The sequence below is a fragment of the Quercus suber genome, unplaced genomic scaffold (assembly GCF_002906115.3).
Source record: "Quercus suber isolate HL8 unplaced genomic scaffold, Cork oak 2.0 scaffold_359, whole genome shotgun sequence".
In the NCBI taxonomy this organism is placed as follows: Eukaryota; Viridiplantae; Streptophyta; class Magnoliopsida; order Fagales; family Fagaceae; genus Quercus; species Quercus suber.
Genome location: NW_027069811.1, coordinates 679206 through 696915, shown reverse-complemented (window position 1 = coordinate 696915; position 17710 = coordinate 679206). Strand labels below are relative to the sequence as shown.

General features: G+C 34.6%; 2 protein-coding genes across 2 annotated transcripts; one reads left to right on the top strand and one right to left on the bottom strand.

Moving 5' to 3' along the window:
* Window positions 1-6508: 6508 nt before the first annotated feature.
* LOC112003333 (endo-1,4-beta-xylanase 5-like) lies at window positions 6509-10117 on the bottom strand. Its single transcript, XM_024035519.2, has 7 exons — window positions 9836-10117; window positions 9571-9617; window positions 8979-9201; window positions 8452-8615; window positions 8232-8330; window positions 7184-7978; window positions 6509-6995 (listed from the first exon to the last, which is right to left on the bottom strand). Exons 1-7 carry the CDS (start codon window positions 9891-9893, stop codon window positions 6645-6647), a joined length of 1737 nt encoding a protein of 578 aa, XP_023891287.1. The 5' UTR covers window positions 9894-10117; the 3' UTR covers window positions 6509-6644.
* Window positions 10118-16242: 6125 nt separating this feature from the next.
* On the top strand, window positions 16243-17710 carry LOC112003326 (zinc finger BED domain-containing protein RICESLEEPER 2-like). The gene is made up of 2 exons (XM_024035513.1): window positions 16243-16485; window positions 16763-17710. The coding sequence occupies exons 1-2, from the start codon at window positions 16243-16245 to the stop codon at window positions 17708-17710; spliced, it is 1191 nt and encodes a 396-aa protein (XP_023891281.1).

Here is a 17710-nt window from a genome sequence, read left to right as displayed (position 1 = left end):
CACTCCGGTCATAATTTAGCTGCTCACACTACCGAGACTACATCCTTTCACATCCCTAGGCCTCCAAATGTTGGCACTTAGCCAGGTCAATCTACCTCTCATATCGACCGCTTCACTATTTTGGTTAAAGGATTGCATGAACTTGTGTCAGGACTTGCAAATGTCATCTACTCCACAAACAACTAGGTTCAAATGTGCCTTACTGCCATTAAGACACAGCTAGATGAGATTCAACGCAAGTTAGAGGAGAGCCTTTAGCTATTCATGCCAAAAGGGGGAGAGCGTACTCCTTGTATAGAATGTACAAATTGGACGATAACATACAATAAGGGGATAGCATCATAAGAGGGTAGTGTGCATAGTGAAGGGGGAGTTTCTGTGAGCTCAAAAGTAAAAGAAAAAGCTGACACATAACTTTATGGTTTTTTTTTACAGTTTTTACTACTTTTGTTTAAAACTTAAATACTCTGCTTTTAATTTCAATTTATTTTAGTATTTGTGTTTTATCTCTATGCTTTGTAGCATTTTTTTTTTTTTGTACTTTTAAGATATTGCTAATATGTCTTTAGTACCTCACTCTTGTGCCTAGTAGGATCTTATATCCTAGATGTAAATACTTCGTGTATTTTGCATTTTTGCATTGGTTGAGTGTTAGACATGCAATTAATCTTTTGGATTGTTCTTAATTGCATTGCGTGTCCGGATGAGCATTTACTTGCTAAATGTTCATTGTAGTCATTCTTTAATGATTGTTTTTGTTTGATCAAGATATGCTTACATGTTTTATAGTGTTTACAAACTTGATCGCACTTTACTTGCTCATATACGTACCTTGTGTTCAACTTGTCATAAGTTTAATGAAAGTTTTGTTTGTGTGCAAGTGTTCAGGTTATAGGTATATACGTGCAAGTGCTTCACAGCTTCTAGATACGGTGTGAGTGAGTTTTGCCACTGTTCCAAAACTCACGTTTAAGTCTAGAGTCTGTTTTAGGGGTTTTGTCACGAAATAGCCAAAGGGGGAGATTGTAACGTTGTTATTTACAACTATGTGTTTTGTTGGTTTTTATTCCGTCCAATTTGTTGTAATTCAGCACTTGACCCTTATTTATGTGGGATATTGTAAGGGTAGTATGGAGAGAGTGTGGAAGACTCAAGCAATTAAAGACTGAAGAGTTTTCGCGAGTAGCTCACGACTAAGCATCCCGTGAAGTGACTCATGTGCCTTGCACATGCTGGAATACAAAGAGTCAAGCCAGGATGGAGACAACTGTGTCTCATGAGTATCTCGCGGCTAAGGCCTTCTTGCAAGACAACCGCAAGACATTTTGGTCTGCTAGCCTGTCCATTCTGATACACACTTTCTATGCCTATACTATTTATACCCACATTACCTACAAATGTTGAGGAGTGCTTCTGAGAGAAAACCCTAGCCAAACATCTTGAGAGTTAAAGATTGTTTTATCCACAATCCTCTACACATTTTCTTGTGGAATTTCCCCAACTCCTACCTCTCCATTTCCATATCATTGAGAGGTTGATAGCTCAAACACATCAGCGTGTTATCTTGTATTTGCATCTTTTTTCCCTACTCTTTTACTTTCCATTTTACTGTTGTGTTGCTTTGATTATGGATTAGAGTAGCTTGTTTGTTTATATACTCGTTTTTACACTATTCTGCACTTAGTATTAACTTAGTGTAAAATCAATCGAGCCGTAACTTTAATTTGGGGATCTAAACAGCTCTTGTGTTTTCAACACATTTTTGAGCTTTCACAATTCACTTTAAATCAAACCCAATCGGGCCAAATGAGAAGTGATTGAACCCTATCTATTTACCAAGTTTATTTGTAGGTTCTTTGCTTGACAAAAAAGTACCTTTTGTGTTAGAAAAATTGTTAACTAAGGCCTTTGGTTTGGAAACTAAATTGATTCTTGGCAAAATAAAGTGTAGAATGAAACGAAAATAAAGGTTGCTTTTTCTACCCAAAAAAAAATTGTGCTTGAATTTTGCTACTCTTTACACAATATTTCAAATATCTGATACCAAATTGGCAATAAAATTAGGTCCTCAAAACCTCTTACAAGATTTTTTTTTTTCTTTGTTTATTTTATTATTATTTTTTGAATAGCGAGTATTGTGATTTTTTTTTTTTTGGGTGAGAGAAGTATATTTTGAAACTTGGTCCTTATTCGGGTTGTCCAACAAACCCAATCACCCAAGCCATCCAACCAAACATAAGCCAACCTTCACTCAATTAAATGATTCCGATGGTTGATGGTAGATCTCCACCTTCAAAAATCGACACCAGCAAATCGAGTGTCAGGTCTTCTCCTCCAAAATTTGACTTGATCCAATTTGACCATAAAAACCCTTAAATTCAACGAGTTTCATTAAGTTTGGCAACATTTCTAGCAAAATTCAGTAAAGATCCACACATTTCCGTTATTGCTTTGCCTCTCTCTCCCGTTACTAGTTTCACCCAAATTTGACTGTCACTCAATTAGAATTCAATCGTGCCTCCCTTATTGGTCAACAAGTCTAGTTCTCTATCACCTTACAAGATTGGATTGAGTACGGGTTGAGCACAAACCTGACTTGAACCAACCATTGTCCATTGACACCCTAGTCCTTATATTAAATCTTACAAAAATTAAATAAAAAAGAAACTTATAAGAAATAAATAAATAAAAAGAAACCTAAAACAAAAGGAAGTCAAATTTAGGAGTTAAAACTTGAATAGTTGAATTAGTTCTCATTTAACCATAAAATAAAAAAATGACATCGTTCATAGCATTCCTTATTTCCCCACTACAAGTTAAAACTTGAATTAGTTCTCATTTAACCTTAAAAAAAAAAAAAAAAAAAAAAAAAAAAAAAAAAAAAAAAACGACATCGTTCGTAGCATTCCTTATTTCCCCACTACAACTCTCTTAGCTTTCTAGGGTTTAAGTGCTTTCTCTCTCTACAGCGTAACCATGGAGGACAACACAACCGCAACGGCCCTAGCTCTAGCTCCAATGTGGAGCAGCATAGTGAAGAGCCAACCACTTCCAAACCCCAACCCCGAAACCGGAGTCTTCGTCATCAATAACAACAACAATAGCTGCAACTCCACAAAGGGCATAGCAGTGGCTGTAGTCGATGCCAACGCCTTAATCGAAGGCGGCAATAAACTCACCCGCAATGCCGACAAGTTGGTCACCGTCCCTGAGGTCATGGCTGAGGTCCATGACCCTACCTCCCATCACTACCTCTCCTTCCTCCTCCTTCCTCCTTCCACTCCATAGACCCCTTAGATTCATGAGACCAAACATATTAGGGACTGTCCTCCACCTGTCTATGTGGTCAATGCGAAAAGATTACCTAAGAAGGAATTGCTAGGTTAGGGTTCCAATGGGCCCAATTTGGGAGAATGGGAATCATTAAAACGTGCATCAGTTAGGGATGGTGGTATGTCAAATTCCAATTCAAGAATCCTACCTTTGCAAGACTTGAACTTGAATGTTGTGGATGATAAGGAGTTGGAGGATGGTTTAAAGGTTGGTTCTAAGAATCAAGAGGGTGAGGTGGAAGGTCGTGTAAATGGGGTGAGGCCTAGGAGACTTNACAAAGAGTGTGCTGTGGTTAAGAAGTTGCAGGCCTGCAGCCTTCCAAACAGGTACTCGCCAATCCATGTGTACCATGAAGTTACAAAGGTTGTACTTGTAAACCAACTTCCTAACGCTCTTCTAGAGACTTGAATTTCGGTCATTGCCTCTCAGACCTTACAAATACTTATATTTGTGAAGTGACTGCCGCAAGGGTGCTCAGTGATGAGAGTCAAGTTGTTTTGAATACATAGTTTGGATATAAAAGTAACTTTTTCTTTTCACAATATTTACAAATATGTCACTGGATTCATATTCATAAAAAACAAAAACGCTAAAAAGTTGTATTGATTTTTTGTATTCAAATCCAACTTTTAGGATATTGAAATTAAAACTGAATACAAATGCTAAAACTAAACCAATTTTTTAGTGGTGGGACTTACTAAAAACTGAAAATGAAAACAAAAAGGCAGCATTTTTTTCAACTAACCAAACAGGCCCTACTTTCTCAGAGCAACTGGGTTCCATTGATAGGATATACTTTTTTTGATAGATAGGGTGTTAGAAGTTCTTGGTGACAGAAAAAAACTCGGAAGTATGTAAGTATTGCCCCTTGGTGACTTAAAGGTCCGTTTGGATATAGCTTATTATTGCTGAAAACTGATTGTTGTTGAAAACACTAAAGCAAAATAATTTTTAAATGTATGAATAGTATCGTGGAACCCATTTTTAATATTTTTAATGCATGAATAGTGCGTGAACAGTGCACGCATTGTTCATGCACAGTACTTTTTTCCCTTAAAAGTCAATAACTCCAGCTAAAAAAAAAAGAAAAAAAGAAAAAAGAAAAACTAAAAACGCAAGAACAAAACGCAACGCAATATTAAGTGGAATGAAGTGCTATCCAAACTGATACAAAGCTGAGTTGGTTTTTCATTTGACATGATATATTTTTATTGGTTCAACAAAGTTACATTGCAAGAATTACAAATTAATAATTGCCTAGAATCTCGGGTTGAGAAGCACTATGTAGATAACGAAGTAGCTAATCTCGTTAATCCCTTCAAAAAAAAATCTCGTTAATAAGATGGATGCTTTTGTTTTCGGTTGAATGCAAAAGGGAGCTCACAATTTAGGGGCATGAACTTAGAGCATTCGCAGTAGTGAAGCTAAATAACTATAATACTATTTTAGCTCCACCAAAACACAAAAAAATAGCTACAACAATGGAGGCATACTTAAAAATTTTAGATGAATTGTTACAGTGCACATATATCTATAGATGTGCACTGTAGCTTGGAGCAAAAAAAAAAAAAAAATTATTCACAGCCAGTACAACTTTTTTTTTTTTTTTTTTCTCTTTTCACTCTCTCTCGGTCAGAACACTCATTCACTCTCTCTCGTTCCTGTCACCTCTCCTCTCAAGCTCACTATCATCTCTCATCTCACTTGCCGGCCCGACCATCGTCAAGCTCACTCCGATACAACCTTTTTTTTTTTTTTTTTTTTTTTTTTTTTTTTTTTTTTTTCATTTTATCAAATCCGGTCTCATTCACTCTCTCTATTTCATTGTCATCTCTCATCTCAAGCCTCTCAAGCTCACTCTCTCAACGTCACCGCCGCCATCGTCAAGTTCAGCCCATGCCGCCGATTTGCCTCAACGCACTTCTCTTTTGCCTTGGTGGGTTTTTTTTTTTTTTTTTTTTTTTTTTGCTGTGGGCTACTGGTGGTGGTGGCGGTGGCGGCGGTGGCTGTGGTTGAGGAAAAAGATTGGAGATTTGGGTTTTTTTTTTTTTTTTTTTGCTGCTGTGGACTGATGGTGGTGGTAGTGGTGGTGGTGGTGGTGTTGCTGATGGTAGAGGTGGTTGTGGTTGGTGCTATGATTTTTTTTTTAGTAGATTATATTATTTTATTGTATTGGTTATAATATTTTATTGTGATGTTTATATTATTTTATTGTGTTGAAAGCTAAAACAGATCCACTGCTGCAGCATGTGTGTAGGTAAAATAGATAAAGTAACTTTTATTAGTGCTAAATAGCACTCTTTGTTGTTACTATGGGGTCCAAAAGCACTTTTTGAAATCAAACAGGCCCTGGATGTATATACTTGCAGGATATATACTTTGTCCCTATGTTATTGTCTTCTCAATATTTTTTTTTATTTTATATGTAAAGTGACAATGGAGTATAGCTAGAATCTTGAAATCAAGTATAGCAACTTCAATCTGGTTTCAGCGGTAAAACTTTTAGTGTGCAAAATTATCTTGAATTTCGATATTGTTTCCTCATGGAGTTCGATTAAGTCTGAAATTGAAATCACTTATCAAATGCTAGGGCTTTATATCCGCGTGTATAGGGTGTTTGATAAAATGCGCGTGACAGAATATTGTAAGCTGAATTTCACATGACTAAAGAATGTACTTACAAATCAAGTAGTGGCTTTTTTAAAAGATGTTCTTGATTTGGTTGCAGTAACACCAATGAAAACAAAAGCAAATTGAAAAACTCAGTCTACGAATGACCCACAAGTTCACAACTCTACTGTTGTTGATAATTCTATAGAAACCACTACTTTTACCTATAAGTATCTAAAATTCATGAATATTCTTTGTTTGTTTGGGTGGTCAGACTTAAATGGTCTGGGCATCTAAAATTCACATGATGAACTTCATGAATGTCATTTCTTTGTTTGTGTGCTGTGTGCCTACGCACGGGCATGTGCGTGTGCATATATGCTTTGATATGATAGTCTGCTCTTCATGTGGCGTTGAACAACACCTTATATCAGCTTAGATTTGTATACTATAGATATCTGAATACATACTAAATTATTGAGATTTATATGGTATAGATATCGGTATAGTATCGAAGTTATTTCAAGGACATTTGTTAAGGATCTTGCCATGTTAACACACATACTTGGAAATATTTTCTGTATACTTAAAAGAAATTTTATTGTTTATTTCTTCTATTAGAGAGACAAATAGGGGTAGACTACATACCTACCTACCAATCACCTTCTCTAAACCTCGCAAAAGATAAAAATAGTTATAATTCATGTATGTATTCGAACATCGATGGTTGCTTGTGGAGTATCTTTAGTCACCCTAAAACCTAGAGTGGTGGAAGAGTTGGCCTGTGTGTGTTGTACAGTTACATTGTAGTCTCCATGAAATAGTAAAACATCTACGAATCCTTTGTCATCTGCTGTGAATTCCAGAGCTTGAGAATGTTTCCACTCATGAAGCAGCTTATCCACAACATCTCCAGCTGGAGTGTTGTTGAAGTTTATATCTGCAAGGGGCATTTCCTTGAAATTCGCTACTATTGGGCCTGCAAACATGACAATCCCTTTGACAGCAGGATGAGAATAACCCTCTCTTAATATATCCTCCAAGTGCTGGGCCTGTCCACAACCAGTGTCAGCATCGAACTAAAATCTTACTTAAATAGTAGTAAGAATAAAATTAGTTGGTTTGAAACCAAATTTATTAGTTAACACATTATTGTAGTTGTAATTTTAATCCATTTTTCCTTGGGTGAACCAAGACATTTTTGCGAAGTCTAATATTTTTTCTTTCTAAACTGGAATACCTGATCAGTGTCTTTGGCAACACCAACACTCACTTCGGTAAGCCATATGGGCAGTCCTGTGGCACCTAGAATGTCCAAAGAAGATCTCATGTAAGCTAGGTTTGGCTGGCCAGAATCAAAATTTCCTTGCAGGCCAATAGCTAGTAATATCTTCTCATTCCATGGATATTGCAGAATCTCTTTTAGTTTTTTCTTGTAGTTGGCTGGGCTTGCTTTCTCATCCCCACCATTTATGGTACCATACTCGTTCATGAACATATTTGTGTTAGGGTCAAGTTGGTAAGCCATGGAATAGAATACTGCAGAAGCATTTTCACCAAGTTTATCCTCAAAAAATCTAAAATGAAGATTCTCATTAACTACATCCCAAGCAATTAGCTGCCCTCTGTATCTTGATACCACTGAATTGATTCTTTTCTCTACAGCTTTCCGTAAATCATCAGAAGAAAGGGATTTGACCCAATTAGGCTGCTGCTTGGGATTGTCCCACAATATGTTGTGACCTCTGATGGAAATGCCATTTTGTTTAGAAAATTTTACCATTGCATCTGGGACAGTATAGTTCTCTTGGCCTTGCATTTTCTCAGTGCTATACCACTTCATCTCATTGGTGAAAGTGGTAAATTTGAATCTCGATGCAAACCAGTTTTGATAATCAGTGCTTTCAAGAATATGGTAGTTCATACCACACCCAAAAGGAAAGTTTGATTTCAATTGCTTGATAGAGACTATAGCACCTTGCATAGTAGTTTTATTTGCATGAGTTACCTTGAACCTCACCTTGCTCTTACGTACCTGCAGGATTCAAATTTAACTAGAATTTTAAACACGATGGTGGAGTTCTAAAGTACTATTTAGATTGCTCATATTTGTAGCGTTTCTGATTATGTTTTTTATTCACTTAACAAAAAATTATAAATGTGAGGAATGGAGTGAGCCTAATTTTCCTCATGGACTTGCTATATGTTTGGTCAATTGTGTGGCAAGAGAGGGAAGTTGAAGCATATTTGTACTTGATGTGAGGAATGGACAGTGAACCTATAATTACCTTGCTGATGCTTATGTCTTGGTGGGATTTCCATTGCTCCTTAGTGAATGGCTGTAATGATACATTATCCACCCATATATCCACTTTTGTGTTCTTGCTCTACATTGATGAAAATGATGCATGAGTATATATATTCAGTTCCAAAGATAATAAATTAGTAAAATAAAGTTTAAAAGAAAAAAATTTATTGGAAAAACCAAACACAGGAGAAATATTTCACCTCGAAAAGGATCTCTACATGGGTTGAGAAATTTGCAACTATGCCACCTTTTAGCAGAGACCAACATCCATGCTCAGCAATCACCGTACCACCTCGAACCAGATCATCAGTTGTTTTAAAGAGGACAGAAACTGTCTCTCTTCCTTCACTGATTTGAATCCAAGCTGAAAAATGTTCAACTTCAGCTGATAAAATCTCGTGAAAAGAGCAAAAGATCGAATTACATACACAGTAATGCAATTGACTATTGATGTGCTTCAGTTTGCTTAGGGGACATTGCCATTTCATGGTCTGGATTTAATAGTTCATAAATAGTGTCACATTATTTAAAATCAATTATATTTTTTATTTAATTAAATTTATATTTAGAATTTAAAGACTAAATGTTATCATGTACACACACTTTGATTCATGAAGACTAAACATGGACCATGAAATATATTTTCATTGCACTCACTATAAAATTTCCACAATAGAATCTATTTTACTCTGTCTTTAATTTCTTCACACAATGAAAATATTATTACCTGAAAAACTATAGAGCTTTCCTTTCTCAAGTAGAACCTTCTGAGATAAACTGTCTAGTGGGTGTGTTCTACTGTGTACAACAATGAAGCTGTTGCCTGCCTTTGAAATTCGTTCTTCAATTTCTCCTTGTCCGAACACGGTCCATCCCTCTAAGCTATGATAAAATTCTGGATTGACTATCATCCCTCCTCCATATTGAGCTCTCTGGGGCTCTACCAAGCACTGCTTTATCAAAATAGGGTCATCAATTGTGAAATTCATTTTCTAATTGAATATGGATTTAACCAAATGCTTTTGCATATATACGAGCGAAAGAGTGCATGAAAGTCATGCCTCTAACTCTATTCTCACATAAATAAAGTGACAAATAAAAGAAACTCTATCCCCAGACACAAATTTCTGGAATTCAAACATTTTTTTACAAATGAAAAAAAGCTCTTGTACAGAGTGTGTTACACGCACTTGAGTTTTTATAACTTAAAACATGATTTTAAATCATGTTTTCAGTTTATAAATATAAATAAATAACAGTGTGTGCAGTGTGAAATAGACACCCCCCATTTACAAAATGGAAAGCTTCTTTTTTCTTGCCTTTGTTGTTGAGGAGTAATCGTAGGAGAAAGCACTGATATTCATCCCTGCATTAATTAGTTGAAATGAAAATGTTAGCCATCATTTATCGATAACCATTTTTTAGATTATCCTAATGAAATATAAAGGGGAAAAAAAAGGACACATTTATTATAAAAAATAATAATAATGATAATAATCTTTGCACTAAAACAATTTGAAGAAAGAAACCGTATAGTATGTTTTAATAACACTCAGAGAGAGAGAGAGAGAGAGAGAGAGAGACCTGAAAGCAGTAAAATGCATGAGAGCCAAAAGGTGCAAGTTTCTGTGAAAAGTTTCATCTCTTCAAGACAGAAACAACCTTTTGCTCAATTTGTAACACAGTAAGAAATAACAATCCAAATCCTGATATTGAAAGAAGTACGAGCTTTACATGTAAAACTAATAAAGAAACTGAAAGCAAAGAAACAAGGAAATGTCGGTAGGATTTAGATAGTAAACACTAAACAACAATGTCAAACCAGCAGAAAGCCAAAGACTCTGTACTATCACATACTGACAACCTACTTTACACTAATTACATACACACTGTAACTTTGCGAATTTCCATGTTGACCCGTGAATCATCTTCACTGCTCCTTTATATAGAGTTGTTCAACTAGCTTGCAAATAAGCCCATTCCCACATAAAGGTTCATATGTGTGTGTGATTGGATTTCATAAATCAGATGTTTTTAAGAAGAGAGAAATGTAAAAAATTATTAAACATAGAATAAAGAATAATATCACAAGTATTTGATTATTTCAAATAACTTAAGTAAATAATAATTTTTTTATATTCTTGATTATGTGTGTAATTAAATTTATTTTTATATTTTATTGTTTTTTTTAATTCAATTATTGTTAAGGAAACTAAACTTGAAAAAGAATGTTAAATTCCAAATCAATTGTACTATCTATCATATGAATTTAAAAAAAAATAAATATTATGTATCAATTCTTTTTACATGAGTGTTCTACTTTATGCCCAATCAATTGTATGGCTCATTCTTTTTCTCCTTATAAAATATAAACACAACTTAAAATGAAAGAAATTTAGACACATAATTACTGCATTTATGAGATCATAAAGTGGAAAACTAAGATAATTGATTTCAATTAAACCATTAATACCGTTTGGAACTTTGTAATGTTGTAATTCAAAGAATTGTAGTCCTTTTCTTTCCTTAGTGCACTGTCCCACTTCTTTTGTTTCTTTCGACTGGGAGATAAGAAATAAGATTCTACGCTTCACAAATCAATATCAATATATATATATATATATATAAAAGCAGAAACCTCATACGGTAAATCATTAAGTTCTACTAGGTGGCGCATTCTATGCAAGGAGAATTGTAATATTCTCAAGAACTACATTAAAGATAAGAACAAATTAAATATAGAATTTCTGCTTCATTTGGTTTAATGTTTCAAAACTTTTCTAATTAATAAAAAAAATATTCTTTGTATTTATTTGGTTCAATATTTTAAGACTTTTCTAATTAACAAATAAATATTCTTTGTATCCTTTGGTTCAATATTTCAAGAATTTTCTAATTAACAAATAAATATTCTTTGTATCCTTTAATGCAATGTTTCAAGACTTTTCATTCCTCACACATACACACAAAACTCTTTGCATTTTAATCATTTTCACCTCTTGCACTTCTACCCCTTTATATATACCTATCCATAACCCTTCATGCCATCCATGTCAAATACACAGACAAAAAAATGATGTCATTTACTTTTAATCTTTCGACGACACCTAACTAGCTCTAACATTATTGTTTCATTTAATTCTAACCCATATGAGTTGGTTACAACCAAGGAAAGAGGGCTTGCATTTTATGTTGAATAACAATGGCAATTACAATTTTGATGTTAAGTTTGGACATTGTGGATTTGTGGGCTTTATAATGATGTGATTGATTGTGGGTGTTTGAAGTATGTGTTTTGTTTTAAAATTAAGGAGAAAGAGAAAGGCACATTCTATGTCAACTTATTCTATAATATTCCTCCAAAAAAAAAATTAATATTTAATTTGTCATTACTTCAATTGAATAATTATAATGGATATGTATATTCAATTTTTAATTATTGCTTTTTATGATGAAGGGCTTGGCTTACCTCCAATACTTTTTTTAATTGAACATCTCCTTTTGTTTTAAATAACAATGACAAGTGGTTATAGGTTTTAATCTCCATATTTTATTCAGTTAGTGGGTGATGTGGCAGTTTCTCATTAAAACAGAAGGATATTTCATTTTAAAAAGTATTAAAAGTAAACCAAACCCTATGACAAACTCATTTCTAATTATATTCTATAATAATTATGGTATAATACATATATAACATTTTCCAAAACCTTCTTATATAAAATATTACAATATTATCCGTCCATCGCACGAGTAAACTTACTAGTTATTCCTAATGGAACAAGACACAGTGTTTTGAACTTTGAAAGCCAGGACTGTCCCCAACCATGCACGAAGTTAAACGCATCTTTCCAATGATCAGACTGCATGTAGTTACTGCAAATTCGAAATTACCGTACAAGTAGGACTACAGGCACCGAATAAATACACTAAAAATTTCATGCTCACTCTTATTACAAACTGAGAGAGATGGTGTCAAATTAGTTAAATAATCGATGATTTTGGACTTTCTCTAACATTTTTATTTATTTATATATAAATTATTAGTTGAAAGATAATAATTTGAACCTTGAATCTGGGACAAACCTACAAGGGGGGGACAAAGGGGCCTAAGTCATCCCTAGCCCAAAGAAAAGAAAGGGGAAAAAAAAATTTTAGGCCCCCCTAGGCCAAAGAAAAAAAGATTTTTTTTAAAAAAAAAATTATTTGAATGTTCAAATATCATGTAAAACACTATCAACGTTTAGACCTCTAATTATAAAATTATCAACTCAAGCTTAATGTCAAACAATATATGTGCAGAAAATGAACACAAGCTAATAACAGAATTGATAAATAATCTAAACCAATTAAAATCACATCCACAGCAAAAATTAAATGACAAAGATTAAGGGAAGAGAGATGCAAACACAAGGACAACACAACGATGTGTTATCAAAGAAGAAACCGAAGCCCTCAGCGTAAAACCTCTCCGCCGCCCTCCAAACAGTCAATAATCCACTAAAGAATGAAATTAGGATACATGAACAGCAGAAGACCCTCCAAGCCTAATCTACCCAATGTACCTAAGCCTTCCAAGCTTCTTGCTCCAACGAGGTTACGCCGAACCTTTGTCTTCTTTAACTTACCAGATTCCGTTATAACCCATAGCATTAACCAATATCCATTGATCCCTTCCTAACTGCTTCCCAAAGCACCAAAAAACCTTCTCACAGATGTGGGTATGGTGAGAAAAGGATTTGGGTAAGAACCTTTTATGGATGTAACAATGGAGAGGGTGAGAGTAAAGGAATTTGAAGAGTCTCTATGAAAAGATTGTGGATGAGTCAATCTTGTTTTTCTCTAGGGTTTCTCTCTAAATATTCTCTCTAGAAGCTCTCCACATTTCGTGCGTGTAAGGAGTATTTATATTAGGGTGAGAAAGGAATGCGAAGAGTCAGTTTTTCCAAAACAAAATTGGCTAGCGACTTGGCCTTGTGACTTGACTGAGTCGCAAGTTCAAGCTGTGAGCTAACTGAATGGCCAGACTAGACTTTTTTTCCTGTAGTGCAACAGCTGGCATGGCGGTTCAGCTTCTCTGCATACTTCGCTCGTATGCATCATCTGGCGGCTTGCCAATTGCGAGCCACCCGCAAGATCTAGTCGCGAGTCCCTGCTTCACTACACATTCTTGAGCATTTCTTCACACTCTCTCACATACTACCCTTACATGATTCCCACATAAATACAGAGTTTCTAAGTGCTGAATTACAAGCAAATTGGTACGGAATAAAGCTAACAAGATGGTTGATTAAATTCAACCTTACATTATTATATTTTTTTTTAATTTCTAAAGTTGTGCCCGGCTCTTCCAAAAACTTAGACTCCCTCTCTTTTAATTAGCTGTTGAGGTTCAAAAAATCATAACATAAGGCCCAAAGATTTGAAGCCCAAGATCCATGAAGGGGCAGGTTTTAGAGCCCATGAAACAAAGGCCCAGCCTACCAAGATCAAAAGACCAAAAAAAGTCCGGTAGAAAGAACTGGGCCGGAATCCTAGAGACCGTTAAGGGCTAGGGATCCCTAGGACATGCAACACAACCAGAGTGGGATTGAGACAACTTGAAAAGAGGAAATCAAAAAAGCACAGGAAATGAAGGACAGATATGTCCTCCTCAAGCGCTCAGTGATGCAGCAAAGAACCAGAGGGCTTCGAAAGCAACAACTCATGAGAAAAAGGCTGGTAATTCAGGGAACCCAGAAAGATGAACCATAAAGGGAAGTAGTTAGGAAGACCTTTGACTTGGCAGGGAAGGATTTGGCTCACTTTGGAAAAATGACAAAGGGTAAAGGCATGGAAGCATTGAAAGAAGAAAGATTAAAGGTCAGTTACCTAAGAGCACCACAGAATGGAAAGTCAACAAAGGACTTTCAAGGAAACATCGCTAAAAGGAGAAAATTATAAGGAATAATGAAAGAACCAACCCTCTGAGTAACTGGCACAGCACGAGTTTTGATGCCTAGGGGAGCAAAAGAGAGAAATTGGTGGTACCCTAGAATCCTACCATGACAATATAAAAGGGGAAGGCAGCCTGCATTGAAGGAGCATTTGGCAATAGTGAAATTATAATAGAATCACTAAGAAAACATTGTCAAAATTCAAAGAAAGTAGGGAAATATCTCTCGGTATCTCAGAAACGGCCACCAGAACATATTTGGATTCAAAGAGATTCAAACTTTGCAAGTCTTGGAGGCTTGAATAATCATCCAAGTCTGTAATTTTTGAGCTTATTTGAACCTTGTAACACGTCTTAGTGAGCACTTTATAATCTATAATTAAGAAGATAGTCAAATATTTCATATTAATTTGGGGATTCTTAATAGTCACTGTGTGCCTTTTCTTTTACATTATATTGTCTCTTTTTTTGGCTGTTTTTCTTATTGTTCAATACATATATTCTTGCTTACCAGTGTATACGTGTTGTAGGATCTTTGCTCTGTGCATAACATGGTTCATAAATAGCTCATTTAGCTGTGATGAACCAAGCCCAGTCCCTTCAAACTATAACAAGAGGGTCCAGGGTCCTTGCTTAAGCTTAGGCCAGGATACCGTTAAAAATCGACCCTCACATTAGCCTAGCCCAACTAACAACTACCCAATTCAAAAACTTAACAAAAATAAAATTTTAAAATAAAAAAATAAAAAATCTCAATCGGCCCAGTATTAGAGTACTAGCATTAGGTGTTCTAAATGGTAAGTATTTAGTATTTAGAACACCAAATACCAAAAACACTGTTGTATGAGACATTTCAAATGCTATATTAAAGTAGCAAAAGTAAGTTTTGGTTTGTGAAAATATATATATATATATATATACATATATATTTTGCAACAGTTGATGCTCTTAAGAAACAATATTATTTTGTATTTTTTGTTTTTGTTAGTAAATGATTGCATCTTAATGTATTAAGATTCTTAATAAAATGATTCACATTATTTTTATTTTGTTTTTTTTTTTTAAAAAAAAGATTAAATACAATGATTCATATTATTTTTTAAAAAGATTTAAGTCCCTGTATTCTATTGTGTTGATTCATAATATTTAAATTTTGGGTGTATGGTTTGGTTTGTCAATATATGTTAAAGCCTTGTTATGTTAGCTATAAAAAAGTGAGTGGACATTTTATTTTTGAGGAGTGAATAATTGAGTGTAGTTTAATGGAAAAATAAATTCTATGAGAAAATGTTTTTCAAAGATAGTGTAATTGTTTAGTGAAAGAAATTGTGTTTATTGTTGTTTGTGTTTGTTGTGAATGCAGTGCTTAAAACAGAGATGGGAGACTCAAAAAAATCTAGTTCTCCCTTGCCAAGCGGCTCTCCCTTGAGAACCGGACGTTGTCCCTTGCCATTTTCACAATCACCCTCACCATTGTCGCCTTCTAGCAACCCACTCTCAGGATCACCATCACCTTTATGCCCCTTAAACAATGAGTAAATGTTTCAATTTATAGTTAATCGTGTTAATTATGATTGGATTGATAGAATTTGTGAATATTGTGAATCGGTGTAATTATAAATTTGTGCCTATTAATCAATGAGTATGCGTAATAATGAATTTGTGAATATTTGTTTTAATTGATAAAATTTCTAACTTCCAAACTTCTGAACCAATTGGGAGTTCGAAATCCCCAATAGTGGACTTAGTGGGAGAGGATGGAGATAAACAAGAAGGGACAAAGGGAGAGGGAGAGCAAGAGGCTACAAATGAGGATGAGGATACAAGTAGAAAAAGAAAGACTACCTCAGATGTTTGGGAGAATTTTACAAGGAAGAAAGTTGATGGGAAATTTAAAGCCCAATGCGATCATTGTGGCAAGCTTTACTTGGGTGACTCTAGCCAAGGTACATCCCATTTGCATAATCATTTAGCAAGATGTCCACGTTTAAAGTTTAAAGATATAAGGGATATGCGACAACAAGTGTTAATTAGACAACAAAATAAGATGGATGGAACGATGGGTTTAAATGCTTACCAACTTGATCAACTCAAAATGGGGAATAATCTTGCTCATATGGTCATTCTACATGAATACCCACTTTCAATGGTTGACCACATTGGGTTTAGAGAATTTGTGAGCTCTCTTCAACCTTTGTTTAAGCTTATCTCAAGGAACACTTTGAAGAGTGACATTATTAAAATTTATGATAATGAGAGGGAGAAAACTTTGAAGATGATGAACAAGAATGGAAGTAAGATGGTAATTATAACTGATATGTGGACTTCGAGTAACAAAAAGAGAGGGTTCATGGTCATTACTGCTAACTTTATCGATCAAACTTGGACGTTACAAAGCCAGGTTTTAAGGTAATTTTTTGATCTATGTTAAATTGAATTTATGATATTAGGTTAAATTGAATGTTAAAAACTTTATGTTTAGAATTTTTATTTAGTTATGTTAAATTGAATGTTTAGACTTTATGTTAACTTGAATGTTTATTGAGTTATGTTATAATTATTCCTATTATTTTTCTAAGTTTGTTTATGTTCCTTCTCCACACACGAAAGATGTCCTTGCTAAAGTCATTATTGATTCTTTTTTAGAGTGGAGCATTGATAGGAAGTTGTCCACAATAACTATTGATAACTGTAGTACTAATAATGCTATGATAAGACTTCTCTTGAACAAGCTTGATACTAGTTCTCTTATGTTGAGTGGGTCTATGTTGCATATGAGGTGTGCTGCAAATATTTTGAATTTGATTGTTCAAGATAGGTTGTCTCTTATTGGTGATGGTATTGAAAGGCTTCGTGATAATGTGATTTATTGGACTGGATCACCAAAAAGGAGGCAAAATTTTAATGAAAATGCATGTCAATTACGTATTCAATGCACCAAAGAGTTGGTCTTAGATTGTAAGACACGTTGGAATTCAACTTACTTAATGCTTTCTACTGCATTGATTTATAAAAATGTTTTCTCTCATCTAGCTAAACATGAAGTATCTTATACTTGTTTGCCAACTGAATATGATTGGGAGGTAGCCAAAGATATTTGTGAGAGGTTGGAGTTGTTTTATAGTGTGACTAAGTTTTTTTCTGGTCGTAAATACCCCACAACTAATATGCACTTTACTTTGGTGTGTGAGTTGAAAATAGCATTGAATGATTGGAGTTTGTCTTCAAATAAGATGATAAGTAGGATGGTAGAAAGCATGCTTGCTAAATTTAATTCTTATTGGGCTGATGTTAATATTGTTACGGTTGTTGCTGCTATCTTGGATCTAAGATATAAAATGAAGTTGTTGGAGTTTTATGATCCTAACACTTATGGTGATAATTTTGATTTGGAGATTGAAAAAATTAAGAATCTTTGTCATGATTTGCTTAATAAGTATGGAGATGTAAACGAGTCCCCTGTAGATAATGAAGGAAGTTCTCATATGCCTATAAGTTTCAAATTATGTGGCACAAATGAAATGTAG

Bases quoted from the DNA above. Each gene is read 5' to 3' on its own strand.
- LOC112003333 (XM_024035519.2), bottom strand. From the start codon at position 9,893: ATGAAACTTTTCACAGAAACTTGCACCTTTTGGCTCTCATGCATTTTA. The intron at 8,331-8,451 runs GTGAAATATTTC...TCATCAATGTAG, and splicing joins ATGTAGAGATCCTTTTCGAG to AGCAAGAACACAAAAGTGGA. The intron at 7,979-8,231 runs GTAATTATAGGT...TGAATCCTGCAG, and splicing joins AAGACATAAGCATCAGCAAG to GTACGTAAGAGCAAGGTGAG.
- LOC112003326 (XM_024035513.1), top strand. From the start codon at position 16,243: ATGGGTTTAAATGCTTACCAACTTGATCAACTCAAAATGGGGAATAAT. The intron at 16,486-16,762 runs GTAATTATAACT...TATTTTTCTAAG, and splicing joins ACAAGAATGGAAGTAAGATG to TTTGTTTATGTTCCTTCTCC.